The 15,181-nt window shown below is 49.5% G+C and overlaps 2 protein-coding genes across 6 annotated transcripts in view; one reads left to right on the plus strand and one right to left on the minus strand.

The window, feature by feature from the left end:
* Positions 1-37: 37 nt before the first annotated feature.
* Positions 38-7,841, minus strand: Srrd (SRR1 domain containing). The gene is made up of 7 exons (XM_026408522.2): positions 7,655-7,841; positions 5,009-5,049; positions 3,453-3,709; positions 3,262-3,360; positions 1,452-1,606; positions 864-909; positions 38-487 (listed from the first exon to the last, which is right to left on the minus strand). Exons 1-7 carry the CDS (start codon positions 7,816-7,818, stop codon positions 242-244), a joined length of 1,008 nt encoding a protein of 335 aa, XP_026264307.2. The 5' UTR covers positions 7,819-7,841; the 3' UTR covers positions 38-241.
* A 42-nt stretch (positions 7,842-7,883) lies between these two features.
* Hps4 (HPS4 biogenesis of lysosomal organelles complex 3 subunit 2) overlaps positions 7,884-15,181 on the plus strand; it is a 28,313-nt gene continuing 21,015 nt past the window's right edge. For 2 of the 5 annotated variants that reach the window (XR_013343339.1, XM_077796030.1), the window contains exons 1-4: positions 7,884-7,954; positions 9,453-9,943; positions 11,542-11,632; positions 13,796-13,939. Coding sequence is in view for 4 of the 5 variants with exons in the window: in XM_077796030.1 (XP_077652156.1) it covers positions 9,903-9,943; positions 11,542-11,632; positions 13,796-13,939 (276 nt within the window). In the remaining variant the exon portion in view is untranslated. The other 3 variants (XM_077796029.1, XM_026408532.2, XM_077796028.1) reach the window with 3 other exon arrangements.

Consider the following 15,181-nt stretch of genomic DNA (forward strand, 5'->3'; position numbering starts at 1 on the left):
GGCCACCCGGAAGGACACCGCTTTACAAGTGCATCAGTCCTGTTCTGGGTGCTGGGGTTAAACTCAGGGGTGCTTAACCACTGAGCCACATCCCCAGTTCCCTTTTTAATATTTTACTTAGGGACAGGGTCTCACAGAGTTACTTAGAGCCTCCTGAGCTGCTGGGATGACAGGCATGTGCCACTGCACCTGGCTGACCAGTGTCGGTCTTCACACTGAGTTCTCAGGCTGTACATCATCCTCAAAACACATCAGTTGGTGAGGTGCACTGGAGTGAGTGCAGGTCAGCAGTGGGGTCTGTAGTCGTCTTCCTGATGATTTCAAGGTCCTCGCAGTCCTGATACTCTGGTTCTTCCCGAAATGCCCACACATCCCTGGAGAGCTGTTCCAGCTTTTGTGCAGGGAACCAGTGAACAGAGGTGTCATTAAAGGTGTCCGTGTACTGGGGAATCTGAGGCAGCTCGAGTTCCTCCAGCCCTTCCAGAATCTGAGCAGAAAAATTCAAACATGACATCAGTCACGCCAGTGCGTGTGCTTCTTGCTAATTTTCATTTTACTCACCACCCCATTGTCCCTTGAAAAAATAAGGAATAGGAGACTACTGACTGCTCTAGCACAGGGCATTGATGCCCCTAGGACAGTGGTGTGCTGGGCAGTGACCCTGATGGGCGATCAGAAAACACCAAGGGGGTGCTGAAATGTCACAGCTCTCTGGAACACACCCCCATGAAGAGGGTTGCTGACGGTACAGTGCCGTCAGTGTCTCCACTGGCAGAGTGTCTACCTGGAGCAAAGCTGGACTCTCCACGGTGAGCAGCGGAGTGGTTCCACCCTCTTCCCACCAGGCCCCTTTATTCAGGTACCTTTGCAACATAAGGGTAATTTTTCTGCAGAATCCTTGTCAACAACCTAGAAATTAAAATAATACAATTATGAGGTGTGAAGATGGTTTTATTTAAGTTAACACGTGTAGGAAAGTGAGATGACCTAAATATAGTAAAAGTTAAAAAAAAAAAAAAAAAAAAACACGAGGGGAAGTTAAAAGGAGAATGTGAAGATTCCAGGGCTTTTGCCTGGGTCCCCAGGAGATGACAGCACACCTGAGCATCAGAGGTGGAAGGGAGCGGAGCTATAGGTAGAGAGATGGAGAGTGTTTCAAAGACACCTCTGTCACTAGGGGAGGGATTATTTGTAAAGAGACTCTGCACAGCTTGACTAAGGGTCTAAAATCTGATTTGGACTGGGGACAAGGCTCGGTGGCAGAGCACTTGCCTGGTGTGTGTGACACCCTGGTGCCCATCCCCAGCACTTCAAAACCTGACTGTCCCCCTTTAGCAGTTTCCCTACAGAGCAGCATTTCCTAGGGCAGGATGGCAGGGGATGCACTCTGCCTGTGGCAGTCTGCTGTGGGTGTCACCTCTGGGCTGACACGACAGTGTTCTTGGGGTTACCTCTCCTCCAGGCCCTTGAAACTGTTCCCGATGATGACCATCTTGGAAAGGGCCTCTACTGACCAGTTGCTCCATAAAAGGTTGTTGTACAAGGCTGTCCCGCAGTGGGGCATGTAGAAGACGGTGGGCTGGCCACAAACACTCCGCTTTCCTTCCTGGGAACATGAAATGACAGGTGTGACCTCTCGCAGGGCACACTTCTTTCAGCAGGTGACAGAGACCTCAGGACAGATGTCAACATGAGCTAAGAGACAACTGAGCATCACTTGTCATCCCAGCAGCTCAGGAGGCTGAGGCAGGAGGATCTCGAGTTCAAAGCCAGCCTCAGCAACAGCGAAGCACTAAGCAACTCAGTGAAACCCTGTCTCTAAATAAAACACAAAATAGGGCTGGACGGGGCTCAGTGGACAAGTGCCCCTGAGTGACACCGCTACCCCGGCCACCAAAAAAAAGGGACAACTAAACCCCAGGTGGAAAAAACTGGAAATTGTTCCAGTTTAGTCTACACTGTTATGTGGGATGGGGTGTTGGGAGGTCATCATGCCTAACAGGTATGGCCCCATGAGCATAGAAAGCTCTGGAGGAGGTAGGGGGCTTCTTGGGTCACTATCAAAAAGGACAGGAGGGACAGCTGTGGTGTCTCCATGTACTGCAGTTAGTGATCCTTGCCTCCGGTCTCACTTTCTGCAGATCCCCTTCAGATGTCCCCCGGGAGCATAGACCACTGTTCTACAGCAAATTCCCTGGCTGTGTGGCTGCTGCCACCTCTGGTTTCTCCACCTGCAGCTTCCTTTGTGTTGGATGGAACCCAGGGCCTCATGTGTGCTGGGCAAGCTCTCCACCACTAAGCCCCAGCCCCAGCCCCCTTTATGTTAATAAGAAACCTCAGTGGACTCCTGATCAGCCAGCTCTGCATAAGCTGCCTGCAGTCCTGGTTGTGTCCCTTTAGCAAATTCCTGGCAGATCTTCAAACCCCAGTTCAGACCCAGAGAAGCTCCCTGTCCTTACCAGCACCCCGCTACACTGCTGCATTCACCACTGGGGTTCACAGGCCACATGCCCTGGTAGCCACAGGCTCCCTAAAGTGGACTGGCTCTCGGTGATCCTAGTCTCTGGCAAGCTCCCTGCCCAGCTCAGAGCAGGCACTCAGAAGACCATCTGGATTGAGCGCCAGTGTTCCAGGACCCTGTCAGCACTGGGGACGGACTTGTCAGCAGGGCCTTTGTTGGAGGTTATGTAATGAGCCATGAGATGGCAGTTTCAGGACACAGAGGAATCAAATGATCCTCTAATCCCCAAGAGGATGCAAATCTAGATTCAGAGGTCTCTGCGCATCCTGGCTTCAGTCCTGTCCTGTGGAAGGGCTTCTCCTTCAGAGGCCCTGGGAATGTCAAAGCTCTTGGAGGTGCTGGGGCAGCGGAGGACCTGTTCACAGGTCCCAGCCAGGTCTTCTGTCTCCTTTTACTACCTTTCCTGGGACAGGGTGCAGCCTGACTAGACAGACTCATTTGAGGCACCCGGACTGTGCCTTCTTGAGTTTTAGGTAGTGCAGCAAATACCAACTTAGAATAATTTTTGGACAAAAACTTGTCACAAAAATTTTGCAAACCTGACTTGCTGTGGTTCGTGCTCTTTGTGTAAGTTTTTTTGACAGGACCATGACATAAAGCAAAATGTGGGTGACTGATTAGTCACACTGTACAGACACGAGGAGGGAAGTGGGTGGTGGAGAGGGGCCACCACCACCGCAGAGAGGCACTCTGCTCTGGTCAGGATCCTCATGTGGCCCACCCGCCTCCCCACCGCTCACCTCGTTCTCAGGGAGAACAGTCACCCCGAGGGAGTGAAGAACAGCGATTTCAAGCTGGCTGAACAGAGGGTCATAGACCCAGCAGTGACTTCTGGGGATCTGCGAGGGAAGAAGAGTGGCCTCAGCCCAAACACCCACAGCACAGTGTTTGAGGCCGGGGGGGTGGGGGTACAGGCGGGTCCGATGCTCACCTGGCACTTTTCCAGGAACAGAAGCAGAAACGCAAGCTGGGTTCTCGCTGTGACGCAGGTGGCAAAGCTGCCAATGCCATAGCACACACACTTGATGTGGCAGGCTCCCCTGACCAGGGCCTCTCCTGGGTTGGGGTGAGGGGCCACATCCCACTCATCGGGTGAGGTGAGATGCAGGTTTCCAAGGGCATCTGAAAGGGTCCCTCCAGGAGCCTCCAGTTGCCCCAGCTGTTTTGTAAGACACTGGCTGATGGTTTCTGAAAGAGCCCGCAGCCAAGGTGCATCAGGGGCCACGCTCTGACCCTGTGAGCCAAGCCACCAGACCCAGGGCAAGACGGCTTCAACTCAGAAAAGCTGCCCGGCACATACAGCCACACCCAGGGCAGACAGATGATCTCTGCCCTGGACCCCCACAGCCTCAGACCCCCACAGCCCCAGACCCAAGAGAGACTTTCAACAAAACATGGCTTTCCCTCATGGGCGGTTTCCTCTAAAACTCGAATGTGAACTCAACTCTAATTTGACAGGAGATGTCTGGTAATTGCAGGCTATGCTCTGAAATACTTTTTAGATTAGAAGGGCATAACTTTCAAAATCACTATAAATGTCTAGGTGTAGAAATATTTCATATGTAAAAGTTAAAAAAAAAAAAAAAAAGGCTGAAGGTGTCAAGAACCTAATGAAAGCTGTTCTGATGAACTCCTGTCCCACAGAGGCAGGTTCTCGTCCCTTTTTTTATTATATTGGTACTGAATTTTGTTGAACAAAGCTACATCCAAAACAAAACAAAAAGCCATGCATTCCAGTAACAAGATAGCAATTTTCACTTGTCAAATTAGCAAAGCTGTCTTTACATAAGACCCCAGGCTAGGAGAGCTGCGCAGGAAAACTGGCTCTTTAGGTTCTTGCTGATAAGAGACTTGGGAAAAATTGTTTGGAAACAGCATGATAACGGACACCGAGTTGGTCACTTGCCTTTCACTTAATTCCGCTTCTGGGACTATATTCTAATAGATCACACTAAATTTGGCACAAGCTTTATGCATAAAGATGCTACTTGTGAAGTTATATAAAATAACTAAAATATAAAGGGAAAAAAGCCCTCAATAAAAATGACACCCATGGTAAGCTCACTCAGGGCATGAATATCATGTTACCACATTACATGTAGGAAGGGACCGCAATGGCAGGAAACAGCCTGCCCCATGCTGTCCAGGAAGAAGAACAGGATAAATATAAGCCACAGCAATAATGATAAGGACAGTCGGCATTTACTGCCTTCTGTGTAGTGGGCAAGCACGGCTCCAAGCACCAAATCGTCTCATTTAGTTCTCATGCCTATGTTACAGGATACAGATGTTACTATCCTCATTTCACGGAGAAAGAAACTGAGCGTCACATTTAGTTAAGTGCCAAGAGACACAGCTCTAAGGGGGAGTCACAAACACTGCTCTGTGAAGCAAGGTGCTCTCCAAGGAGGGTTACATTCCCTTCTCTGCCCATATCCACATCTTCCTCTCCCTCCTTCCACCGTCCCCTTGGCCAGTGGTACTCACCCAAGGCTGCGCTCCAGAAGTCAGAGACGAGCAGGTCCTCTCTGTGGAGAAAAGTACAGCACGCTCACCTCCCACCCGTGTCAGGGCTGCCCGAGCAGTGACCTCCTGACAAGTTGGCTGCATGGGAGGTGAAGGGACCTCTGGTGCAGAGCCCACCCTTACTGACTGAATGACAGGAAGGGAAATCAATTTTGACATGTTCAGGGCCCTCATACATTCTGCTGGGGACAGAGAGGGCTTCCGGGAGGAGGCCTCAGGTGCCCAGGGGCAGATCTGGATCCGTTTGGCATCCTTAGTCCACAACCATACCTGGCACTGTTACAGCTCAATAAATCGTTGTTAAATTCTTTGATTGAGCGTTTTTGAGCTTTAGTTTCCTCATGTCTGGAAGGGGGATAAAAACTGTACCTACATGGAGGGCGACAGGAGGAATTCAGTGGTCTGACATTCTTAGTACAGTGCCACATAGTAGGTACTCCTCAGTCTTTGTCATATAAAACATTCTAAAGGGGTACATGTCATTCAAAATCATAGAGACAAACATGTTTGCCAGGGTTGGGAGGAGGGGTGGAAACTGCCGTGTTATGTGTATGGGGTTTAGGTTTACAAGATGAAAGACCTGTGGAGGTAGGTGAGGGTGACCGCTGCATGACATTACGGATGTATTTAACACCATGGAAGTGCTGAAGCGTGTACTTAAAAATGGTTAAGATGATCAACTATGTTATGTCCATTTTGTCACAATAAAAAAAGATTTTAAAAAAAGATTCTAGGGGGCTGGGGTTGTGGCTCAGCAGTACAGTGTTCACCTAGCATGCGCGAGGCCCTGGGTTTGATCCTCAGCACCACATAAAAATAAATAAACAAAATAAAGGTATTGTGGCTAACCAAATAAATAAATAAATAAATATTTTAAAAAAAGATTCTAAGGGGAAAGTAAAAGAAGAGACAAATCAAGTGTCTGGTGTCTTTGCTCAGGTCATCTGCCTTCCACAAGCCATAAGCCAGAGACTATTTGGGGGTTCTGGAAGGAATGGACAGTATTGAAAAACATCTGCCCAGTGGTTGCCCAGGTTCCTCACAACAGGTAAAGCAGAGCTCCACTCTGTATGGCAATGCTGTCAACTGGCAAATATGTGCATAGTCAGCATGTAGAGCCCTGGGCCCCTTCCTGTTCAGAGCAGTGGTGACTTGACATAGAGGGGTGCTGGGAGAAGCGGGGAGCTCCTGGGAGATTCTGAAGAAATTGAGGAAATAACAGTGAATAGAGATATTGTTGTGGATGCGGATGTGTCCTCCAAAAGGTCACATGTGAGACAATGCAAGAAGGTTCAGAGGAGAAATTATTGGCTTATAAGAGTCTTAACCCAATCAGTGAGTTGATCCCCATAAGGATTAACCGAGTGGTAATTAAAGGGTAGGGTATGCCTTAGGGGCATATGATTGTATCTGGCCAGTGGAATCTCTCTGCTTTCTGATCATGATGTGAGATGCTTCCCTCTGCCACACTCTTCCACCATGTTCTCTCTGCCTCATCTCCAGTCCCAAGGAATGGAGTTGGTCTTCTATGGACTAAGACCTCTGAAACTGTGAGCCCTCTAACTTATCCTCTACTACAGTTGTTCTGGTCAGGTCGTTTAGTCACATCAGTGAAAAAGTCGACTAAAACAGATAGGGAAAAGCACAGTTACTCAGGAGGCTGAGGCAGGAGGATCTATATTCTAGGCCAGCCTGGGCAATCTAGTGAGACCACTGTCACTCTCACACACAGTTACCCCAAGCCCTAAGACACACTCACTTTCATTGCACCTTCCGAGATCTTAGAAAGAATTGTTTTTATTTCCCAGTCTCAACCAGTTGGTTAACGCTTTTGATTCACAGGACCCTCTGGTAGAAATTAATCTAATTTTTATCTCTTGTGATATTTCTTCACTCACTGATCTGAATCACTGCTAAAGCTGTTAGTTATTGAGCTCTAACAGGACTGCAAGTAAATAAAAATACTAAACAGTAGTAGGTAGCATTTACTAAATACCTCCTGTGTTGGGCACTGCGTGCTTTGTAACTACAGGGCAGGGTATGGGGGGATTTGGGTAGAATAAGAGTCCTGAATAATGACAAGATGAAAGCACAGGTTTTGGAGTCACAACGATCCGAATTTGCAAACTGGTTCCATGCCTCGCCCATGTCTCTTTGAGCTACCAGCATTCTAACAGCGTGTGTAGACGGTTTAAGCCAGTGCTAGGCACACAGCATCCACCCCAAAACTAATGGTGGTGGTGACAGTCACGTGTTCCTAATACCAACAACCAACCTCGGGCCGGGCGGGAAGCGCCTTGCCCGGCCGGCGCTCTGGGCGGGCAGGAGACGGTTCCGTCCACTGCATGGGAACCCCGGGGTCGACCTACGCGGGCCGAGTTTGCAAGCCCGTCCCATAAAGGGGAACGCCAAGGGGCGCAGCTGTCACTGCAGCAGGGAACGAGACGCGCTTACAATAGCCTGGGTCCGCAGCGGGCGAGTCCCCTGCATTAAAGCCTCACAGTGACCCCAGGACAGATGCGCAGCACGTCCCCATCCCCACCGTACAGCTGGGGCGACCGAGGCCCAGCAAGGCGCCTCTGCCCGCCAGGATTGGCCCGCACTCACTGGGCCTCCCGGAGCCGACGCAGCACGACTCCGCTGTCCGCCTCGGGCTCTGCCTCCCGGCCGCCAGCCTCCGCCTCCCTCCGCCGCGGCCGCTTCGCCGCCGCCGAGCGCCTCCTCCGCGGGGCCACCTGCACCCAGGGTTCCAGCGCCACGGCCGCCGCCATTGGCCCTGACGTCACCGCCGAGCGGCGCGCCGGCCTGACGTCACCAGCGCGCGCCGGCTCGCGGCCGGCGTGAGGGGGCGGGAGGCTGGAGGCGGGAGGCGGGGCGGCGCGTGACCTGGGCCTCTCCGCGGCGCGCGTAGGTACCGGGCGGGACTCGCGGGCACCCGGCCGCCGCCACGTTCCGGTTCCGAGTCCTGAACCGGGAGCCCCTGGCAGGCTGGCCGTCCCGGTGGGTGGACGGGCGTGGGGACTCCGCGGGCGGGACCCGCTCGACCCCCGCGCCTTTGCCCGCCGTTTCCCAGACCCCAGCGCGGGGGCCGGGCACGTCCGGGAGTCTCGCGCGGTTGCCGGTCGCTTCCTGAGCCCCCGGGGCTCGTGCCCTCCGGCCGCCTGGCCCTTCGCAGCCATTAGCGCCCCCTTGCCAGTCCCCCTGTAGCCCACCGAGGTCACTTCCTACAGTACCGCCGTCCACTTCTGGCAGCGTGAGATGTGACGTTCCTGCCACTTCCTAGGCTGCCAGTCTTTTCTGGTCACACCCTGACACCTGTCCCTGCCCCAGAACCATCACAGGTTTCTTTTGGACCTTTCGGAGATAAGACAGTGGTCCTCGGTAGTGTGGGCCCAGTCCTGTGGGAACGGGAGGGGTGGAGTTTCAGGCTGCTCTTGGTTCTGGGAAATGAGGTGCTGCCCCCACAGGTGCCCACGCAGGCGCTGTAGAACCTAGGGAGAGTGGCCAGTGGCGGGGGGGGGGGGGGGGGGGCGCCCCCAAAAGTCTCGCTGAGAAAAGATCAGATTGCACAGACCACCTGAGATGCACCACAGTCCTCTCTACCAGAGAGACTTGCAAACCATTATTGGTTCTTGCAGATGACAGAATGGTGGCAAGTATTTGAGACCATGTTACTGAGGACATTAAGCTTAGAGAAAGCAATAATAAGAATACAGTTCTGAAGTGACCAAGGGGTTGTCACATGAAAGGATTAAACCGTGTTTTGGGTTTTCTTGGAGAGTGTCCAGACCAGTGAGTGGAATTTACTGGGAGCAGATTTTGGGTTTGATGGAAGGATGACTTGAATATTATGAACCTTCTGTCTCTGGAGGGCTAAGCCAGAGGCTGTGGAGGGAGCTTTGGGTGGAGAGTCAGGGAGGAGGATTAGAGTAAATGAGGCCAGGATCTCTTCTGACTCTGAAGTCCCACTGAGTTGTCTTTCTCTTGTGGGAGTTTGAAACCTACTTAAGGGAAAGTTCTCTTTTTGCATTTTGCAAAATTGCTCAGCTCTGAGAGTGTGTATGTTCAGATTACTTTGGGCTGTCAAAATGACAGTTCCTTAATTTAGTTTCCATTATTACTACAGCAGCCACATTATTGGGACAGCTGTTCTCAACACCTTGTGCTTTTTTATACTAATCAATTAATTTTGTCTTCTGTGAGGCTTGTTGTGTGTTTACCATAACTATTGGAGAAATTAAGGCACTTACTTTGAAGTCTCTGCTAACACCCTCCCTTTTAATTTTGAGCATAATTTTCACCGTTGTAGAAAGCTCTTTTGAAATATACCACTTATTTAATCCTGCCTGGGTCACATGCTTGCTTGTGGGTTTCTCAAATAATCTATTCCTTATGTTTATTTCAGAGCCAAGGCACTGACCTTTGGACTGGATGCTTCAGAGCATTTGAAAGAACTATCAGGATGATTTTGAACTAGCCACATTAGAAATCTTGTCGGAACACTGCCTCCATCCAGCACATATCTGCCCAGTGGAGTTTTCCTAGAGTGGAGCTTGAAGGTGCTGTTATGTAGACATTCCTGCTGATGCTCATGGAACCAGACTGGTGGATTTGACTTCTCTTACTTTATTATATTCTGAATTCCAAAAGGTGTAGAGATATTCATGAAACTGAAGAGGTACGCGGAAAGGAAGAAGCACTTTCATCTGAATAAAAACTAAGAAGTGGCAATCAAGATAGAAAACACCTAACCCTACCACACCGGCTTCTCTGCAATGGAGACACAGCTGGGGAGCAAGAAGTGATACTGGAAAAAGAAATCCAAATAAACAGGATGAGGCTGACTGAGAAGTAAATGGCCACCTCTACCTCCCCAGAGACAAAGTCAGCCCCTTGGTGAGTATCAAGACCTTTCGCCAGGCTTCCAGATACATCTGGGTGCATTGAAAATCCCCAGCCAGATCGTCTTGCTTTAAAAAAAAAAAAAAATTATAAGGTCATTTTCCTTTGAGTAGCCACATGGAACATGCAGGCCTCTTCTCTCTAGAGTTAGCGTTTTAACCTCGCAAGCCTCTTGCAGTGTTTGAGTGAGTCCAACATCCTAGTAGACCATGGAAAAGACCGTGCAGTCCACTTTGAGAATGACCTGGCTGAGGAATAGTTGCAGTAGAGAATTTCATCACAAGAAGAGGTTTGCCCAGTCTAGCTGGTGGCTCGTCTAGCTCAGGAAGGGTTTCTTCCTGAAGCTCAGTCCCCACTCAGCCTCATGACTTAATACTTTCTCATAATTCGGTTCAGCAGACATTAATACAGAGGAGAAAGGTGTTTAACTAGATTCAGCGGGACTTAGTGACTGATCGATCATACACACGGAAGAAAGAGGGAGCAGCAGTTGAGAGTGGCGCCCAGGCTTTCTTTTGCATACCTGGAAGGGCAGTCGGGTGCTTTTACTTGGAATGTGGGATGGGGGAGGACAGGGCCAGGGCTTGGTGGTCCCTGGGTGGCCCTGAAGCACTGAGCCTTCTTGGTCTGGGCCTGCCCTGCAGCTGGTTTCCCATCTAGCCCCCGAACTCAAGAGGGTGCATCATGCTGGAATCCGAAGAGATGAGCTGGGAGACCCGAGAGGGCACAGGCCCCTGTGAGAAGAGTATGGATGGCCACGTGGTCACATGTCCCTTGTATGCTACAGCCTGGAAAATGTCCTTTTTGAGATTTAGAAGTAAAAGCACGACCCAGCCTCTGGGGAGTTGGCTTTGTGGTCTTAAAGAGGGAATCAGATAATGAGAATTATGTAATAATTATTATCCTGCAGAGTAGGCTGTAAGGGACTTTAGGAAAGAGGAGCGTCAGGGAAACTTGAAGAAAGAGGTTCCTTTGGGTCAGGGAATCAGAAGGTTGAGGAGGAAGCTGACTGAGCGAGCCCCTGGAGCCCGCTCACGTTGGACCGGCAGAGAGGGTCCAGTGTTCCTCTGAACTCGCGAAACCCCTTTCCCTTCCACAGTGCCCAGCGTTGGCCTTGCATATCTGTCGAGCAGGCGCAGAGCACACCGTGGCCCTGCGTAGATGTGTGCGTGCATTCCTAGTGGAAGGGCTGTCCGGGGTCATCGCACTCAGCAGTTGTGAGGGGGGGCAACTGAGATGCCCCTAACTTGTTACCAGAGCCTTAGGCGGGTGCCAGGCCACGTGGCTCACAGTTGAGGCTCAGCATTGCAGACGGGCTGTTGTCGTGGGCGCCATCTTTCCTCCTGCCACTCATGTCCTTGTAGGCAGATGGTCTGACGGCTGGAGAGAGGTATATTTTTAGTTTGCCTCTGATGCACTTAAGGACTGGTTTTATCTATTCGGAGCGACTGGGTTTGTTCTTCTCTGGGGCCACCAGAAGGCTCAGACACTGAGTGACAGGGCTGCTTGGGCTGGGAGATAGGAGGCCCTGTCCTTAGCTGCCGTTGCCACCACGTGGAGGGAGACATGGCCCCACTCTCTTCTCTCGCCAGGTGGAATTATTTTTTTCTCTATGATGGCTCCAAGGTGAAGGAGGAAGGAGATCCCACCCGAGCTGGCATTTGTTATTTTTACCCTCCTCAGGTAAGCCACACCACGTCCTGCTGTTCAGAGGGGCTCCCCTGCCTTCAATAGTGACTTTTCATAACTGTAGAACTTCGCTGTCTTTAGCTAATCCAGGACACTGACAATTATTCTGTCTTATTCTTTTGTTTTTCTGTCTTATTCTTGATATAGTGTTGCTTGTTCTGGTCTTGAAATTCCCAGGCAACCAGTACTTCCTCTTCTCCAGCCCTCTGTTACCATCCTGATCTTTTTGTCTGCTTTTCTCTGACCCCAATTTATTGATCATCTCACTAAAAAAAAAAAAACCAAAAAACACAAAATATTGTACAGAAAAGTAGAGTATCACAAACCGTCATGTGTCATCACCAGCACCAGTAATTATCAACACTTCACCAATTTTATATGGCCTACCTTCCCCCGCTATTATTATTATTATTTTCAGAAGCAGTTTGAAACAAATTCTAGACATTGTGTCCTTTTACCAGTACCAAGTGACATCTTTACTCAATTTTGTTATTTTAAACATTATCACATCTAACAAAAGTTACAATAGTTGATAACAGTAATTGCTTAATACATCTAATATGCTGACTATATTCACATTTCTCTGTATCATCTTAGAGGCTATTTAGTTTGTTGGTCCTTCCTCTCTGTGTCTGTCAGTCTCCCCTCTCTCATAATCAGTGTCCAAACAACGACCCCAAATTCTCTTTGGTTGTTTCATCCTTTAGGTCCCTTTTGTGACACTTTACAGTTACCCACTCATCCTTTATTCCCCATGCCATTGAGTTATTGAAGAAACCAAGTCCCTGTGCATAGACTGTCGGGGTGGCCTGCACTCTAGATTTGGCTGATGCCGTCCGCCTGGTGGTGTCATTTCATATCTCCTGTCCACCGTGCTTCCTTTAAATTAGTGGTCCACTTGAGAGTGTTGGTTAAGTTCACGTTCAGTTCTGTGGGTGGGAATTCTTCATAGCTGATGGGAACGTTCTCTGTGGCTTCACAGAACATCTGGCTGCCCTGCAGTCCAGTTAAGGCTGAGACTGATTAGGAGATTCTGTGTATTTGCTCATGTGATTGCCCGATGACTCGGGTGACCGGGATTAGTTCAGGCTGCTCAGGCCCCTCCAGCAGGGGATTTGAGTAGGAATGAGAGGTTTATGCTTCCACCCAAGTGGGTGCCTATGATCTTAGGAGCACAAATACAGTTCTGTACTATCCTCTCATGTTTACTAAGGGGTTCTCTAACAGTCGGCCACCCTGGCAGGAGTTAGCAAACTTTGTGGTGTTTTTTTGTGGTACTGGGGATTGATCCCATGGGCACCTTACCACTGAGCAACATCCTCAGCCCTTTTATAACTTTTATTTTAAGGTAGGTTCTCACTAAGTTGCCTGGGCTGGTCTTAACTTGTGATCCTCCTGCCTCAGCCTTCCTATTTGCTGGGATTACCAGCACACCTGGCTAGGGGCTGTGGCAAATTTTGTTAGGGTCCTAATGGTAAATGTTTAAGGCTTTGGATGCCACCCAAGGGCTTTGTCCCATATTCTTTGTAGTTATTTTTTATTTATGCCACCCAAGGGCTTTGTACCATATTCTTTGTAGTTATTTTTTATTTATTGAACCCAGGGGAACTGAACCACTGAGCCACATTCCCCAACCTTTTTATGTTTTATTTGGAGACAGGTTCTTGCTCAGTTGCTTAGGGCCTCGCTAAGTTGCTGAAGCTGGCTTTGAACTCACAATCTTCCTGCCTCAGCCTGCATGTGCCACTGTGCCTGGCTGTTGTTATTTTTATAACCCTTAAAAAATATAAAAGCCATTCATGGCCCAAGGACCATATGAAAACAGATGGTGGACGGGATTTGGCCTGCAGTGCTCAGTTGGCTCTAAGGAATGAACCAGGAGTTCAAGACTGTCAGCCATGCCGGGCGTGGTGGCACACACCTGTAATCCTAGCAGCTCGGGAGACAAGAGGCAGGAGGATCATGAGTTCAAAGCCGGCATCAGCAATTTAGCAAGGCACTAAGCAACTCAGGGAGACCCTGTCTCTAATAAAATTCAAAATAGGCCTGGGGACATGGTCAAGTCCTATGGTCAAGTGCCCCTGAGTTCAATTCCTGGTACCTTAAAAAAAAAAAAGAATGTCAGCCTGGTTTCTAGAATCCGCTCCTCTCTCATAGACCCTGCTGGACCAGCAGGAGCTGCTGTGCGGGCAGATTGCCGGAGTGGTCCGCTGTGTCTCTGACATTTCTGACTCTCCTCCTACCCTCATCCGTCTTCGGAAGCTCAAGTTTGCCGTGAAGGTGGACGGAGATTACCTCTGGGTAAGTCTAAGCAGGCAGAGCCCCCTGAGGTATTAGGATGGTCAAGTTGAGACAGGCAGGCTGCTGTGGCGCTGAACCCAGACGCTCCCCCCCAGCCCCCATGTGCTGGGTCCAGTGGTCATCCACGTTTCCTGTGACACTCTGCAGGTACCAAGGTAGTTCAGTGTTCTCCGACACATTTCTTTCCTTTTTGTTAGGTGCAGGGATTGAGCTCATCCCCGGCCCCGTGCATGCTAAACAAACGTTCTGCCACTGAGCCCGCCCTAGCCCCTCCACACATTTCTAACACACCACACCCAGCACATGGCTGATCTTTCTTTTCCTGAAACTTGGGCCGTTATCATGCATCAATAAAACAACGTGGAAAAGAATTGTTAGCTCTAATAGATTAAACGAGATTTGATTTTACCTCCTAGGGTTGCTAAATACAAAAAGCAAAAATAAAAATCTAGTTAAAATATGACGACTGGGGCCCACTGGTGGCCATGTTAGTCGCTCTGTGTTGCAAATTGAGTTTTTGCCTCCCTTTTCTCCCCGTGCGCTCCATGCTGTCCACACTCAGTGACCCTAAGGCCTGAGACACTAATGTGCACATGTGAGGCTTCAAGGAACCCCAGGAATATTTTTTTCACCATAGACTAGTTTTGTCTGTTCTAGAACATCATGAGTGACACAGTGCATCTTGTATAGTACTCTTTAGTGCTTCTGGTTTTCTGCTTATCATTTGTGAGGTTTCTCAAGGCTGTTACATCAGTATCCGTTGCTTTTTTTTTTTTTTTTTGATGTTGCTGGACCTTTATTTTATTCATTTATTTATATTCAGTCCTGAGAATTGAACCCAGTGCCTCGCACATTCTAGGCAAGCCCTCTACCACTGAGCAAGAACCCCAGCTGCATTGCTTTTTATTATTAAACTGTTTTCCATGGTATGAACATGCCACAGTCTGTCTATTCATTCTCGTTTTGTTGGATGAAAACATTGCTAGTTTGAGGCAATTAAGAATAGAGCTTGCTGGGCACAGTGGCGCACGCCTGTGATCCCAGTAGCTCGGGAGGCTGAGGCAGGAGGATCGTGAGTTCAAAGCCAGCCTCAACAAAAGTGAGGCTCCTGGAACTTTCTTTCTATAGGTAAGGTGTATGTTGGATTTTTTAAGAAACTGCCAATCTTTTTCCAAAGTGATTATACCATTTTACACTCTCGCCAACAGGGATGTGGAGAGTTCCAATTCTCCACGTCCTCCC

This window comes from Urocitellus parryii, chromosome 3 (assembly GCF_045843805.1).
Source record: "Urocitellus parryii isolate mUroPar1 chromosome 3, mUroPar1.hap1, whole genome shotgun sequence".
Classification (NCBI taxonomy): Eukaryota; Metazoa; Chordata; class Mammalia; order Rodentia; family Sciuridae; genus Urocitellus; species Urocitellus parryii.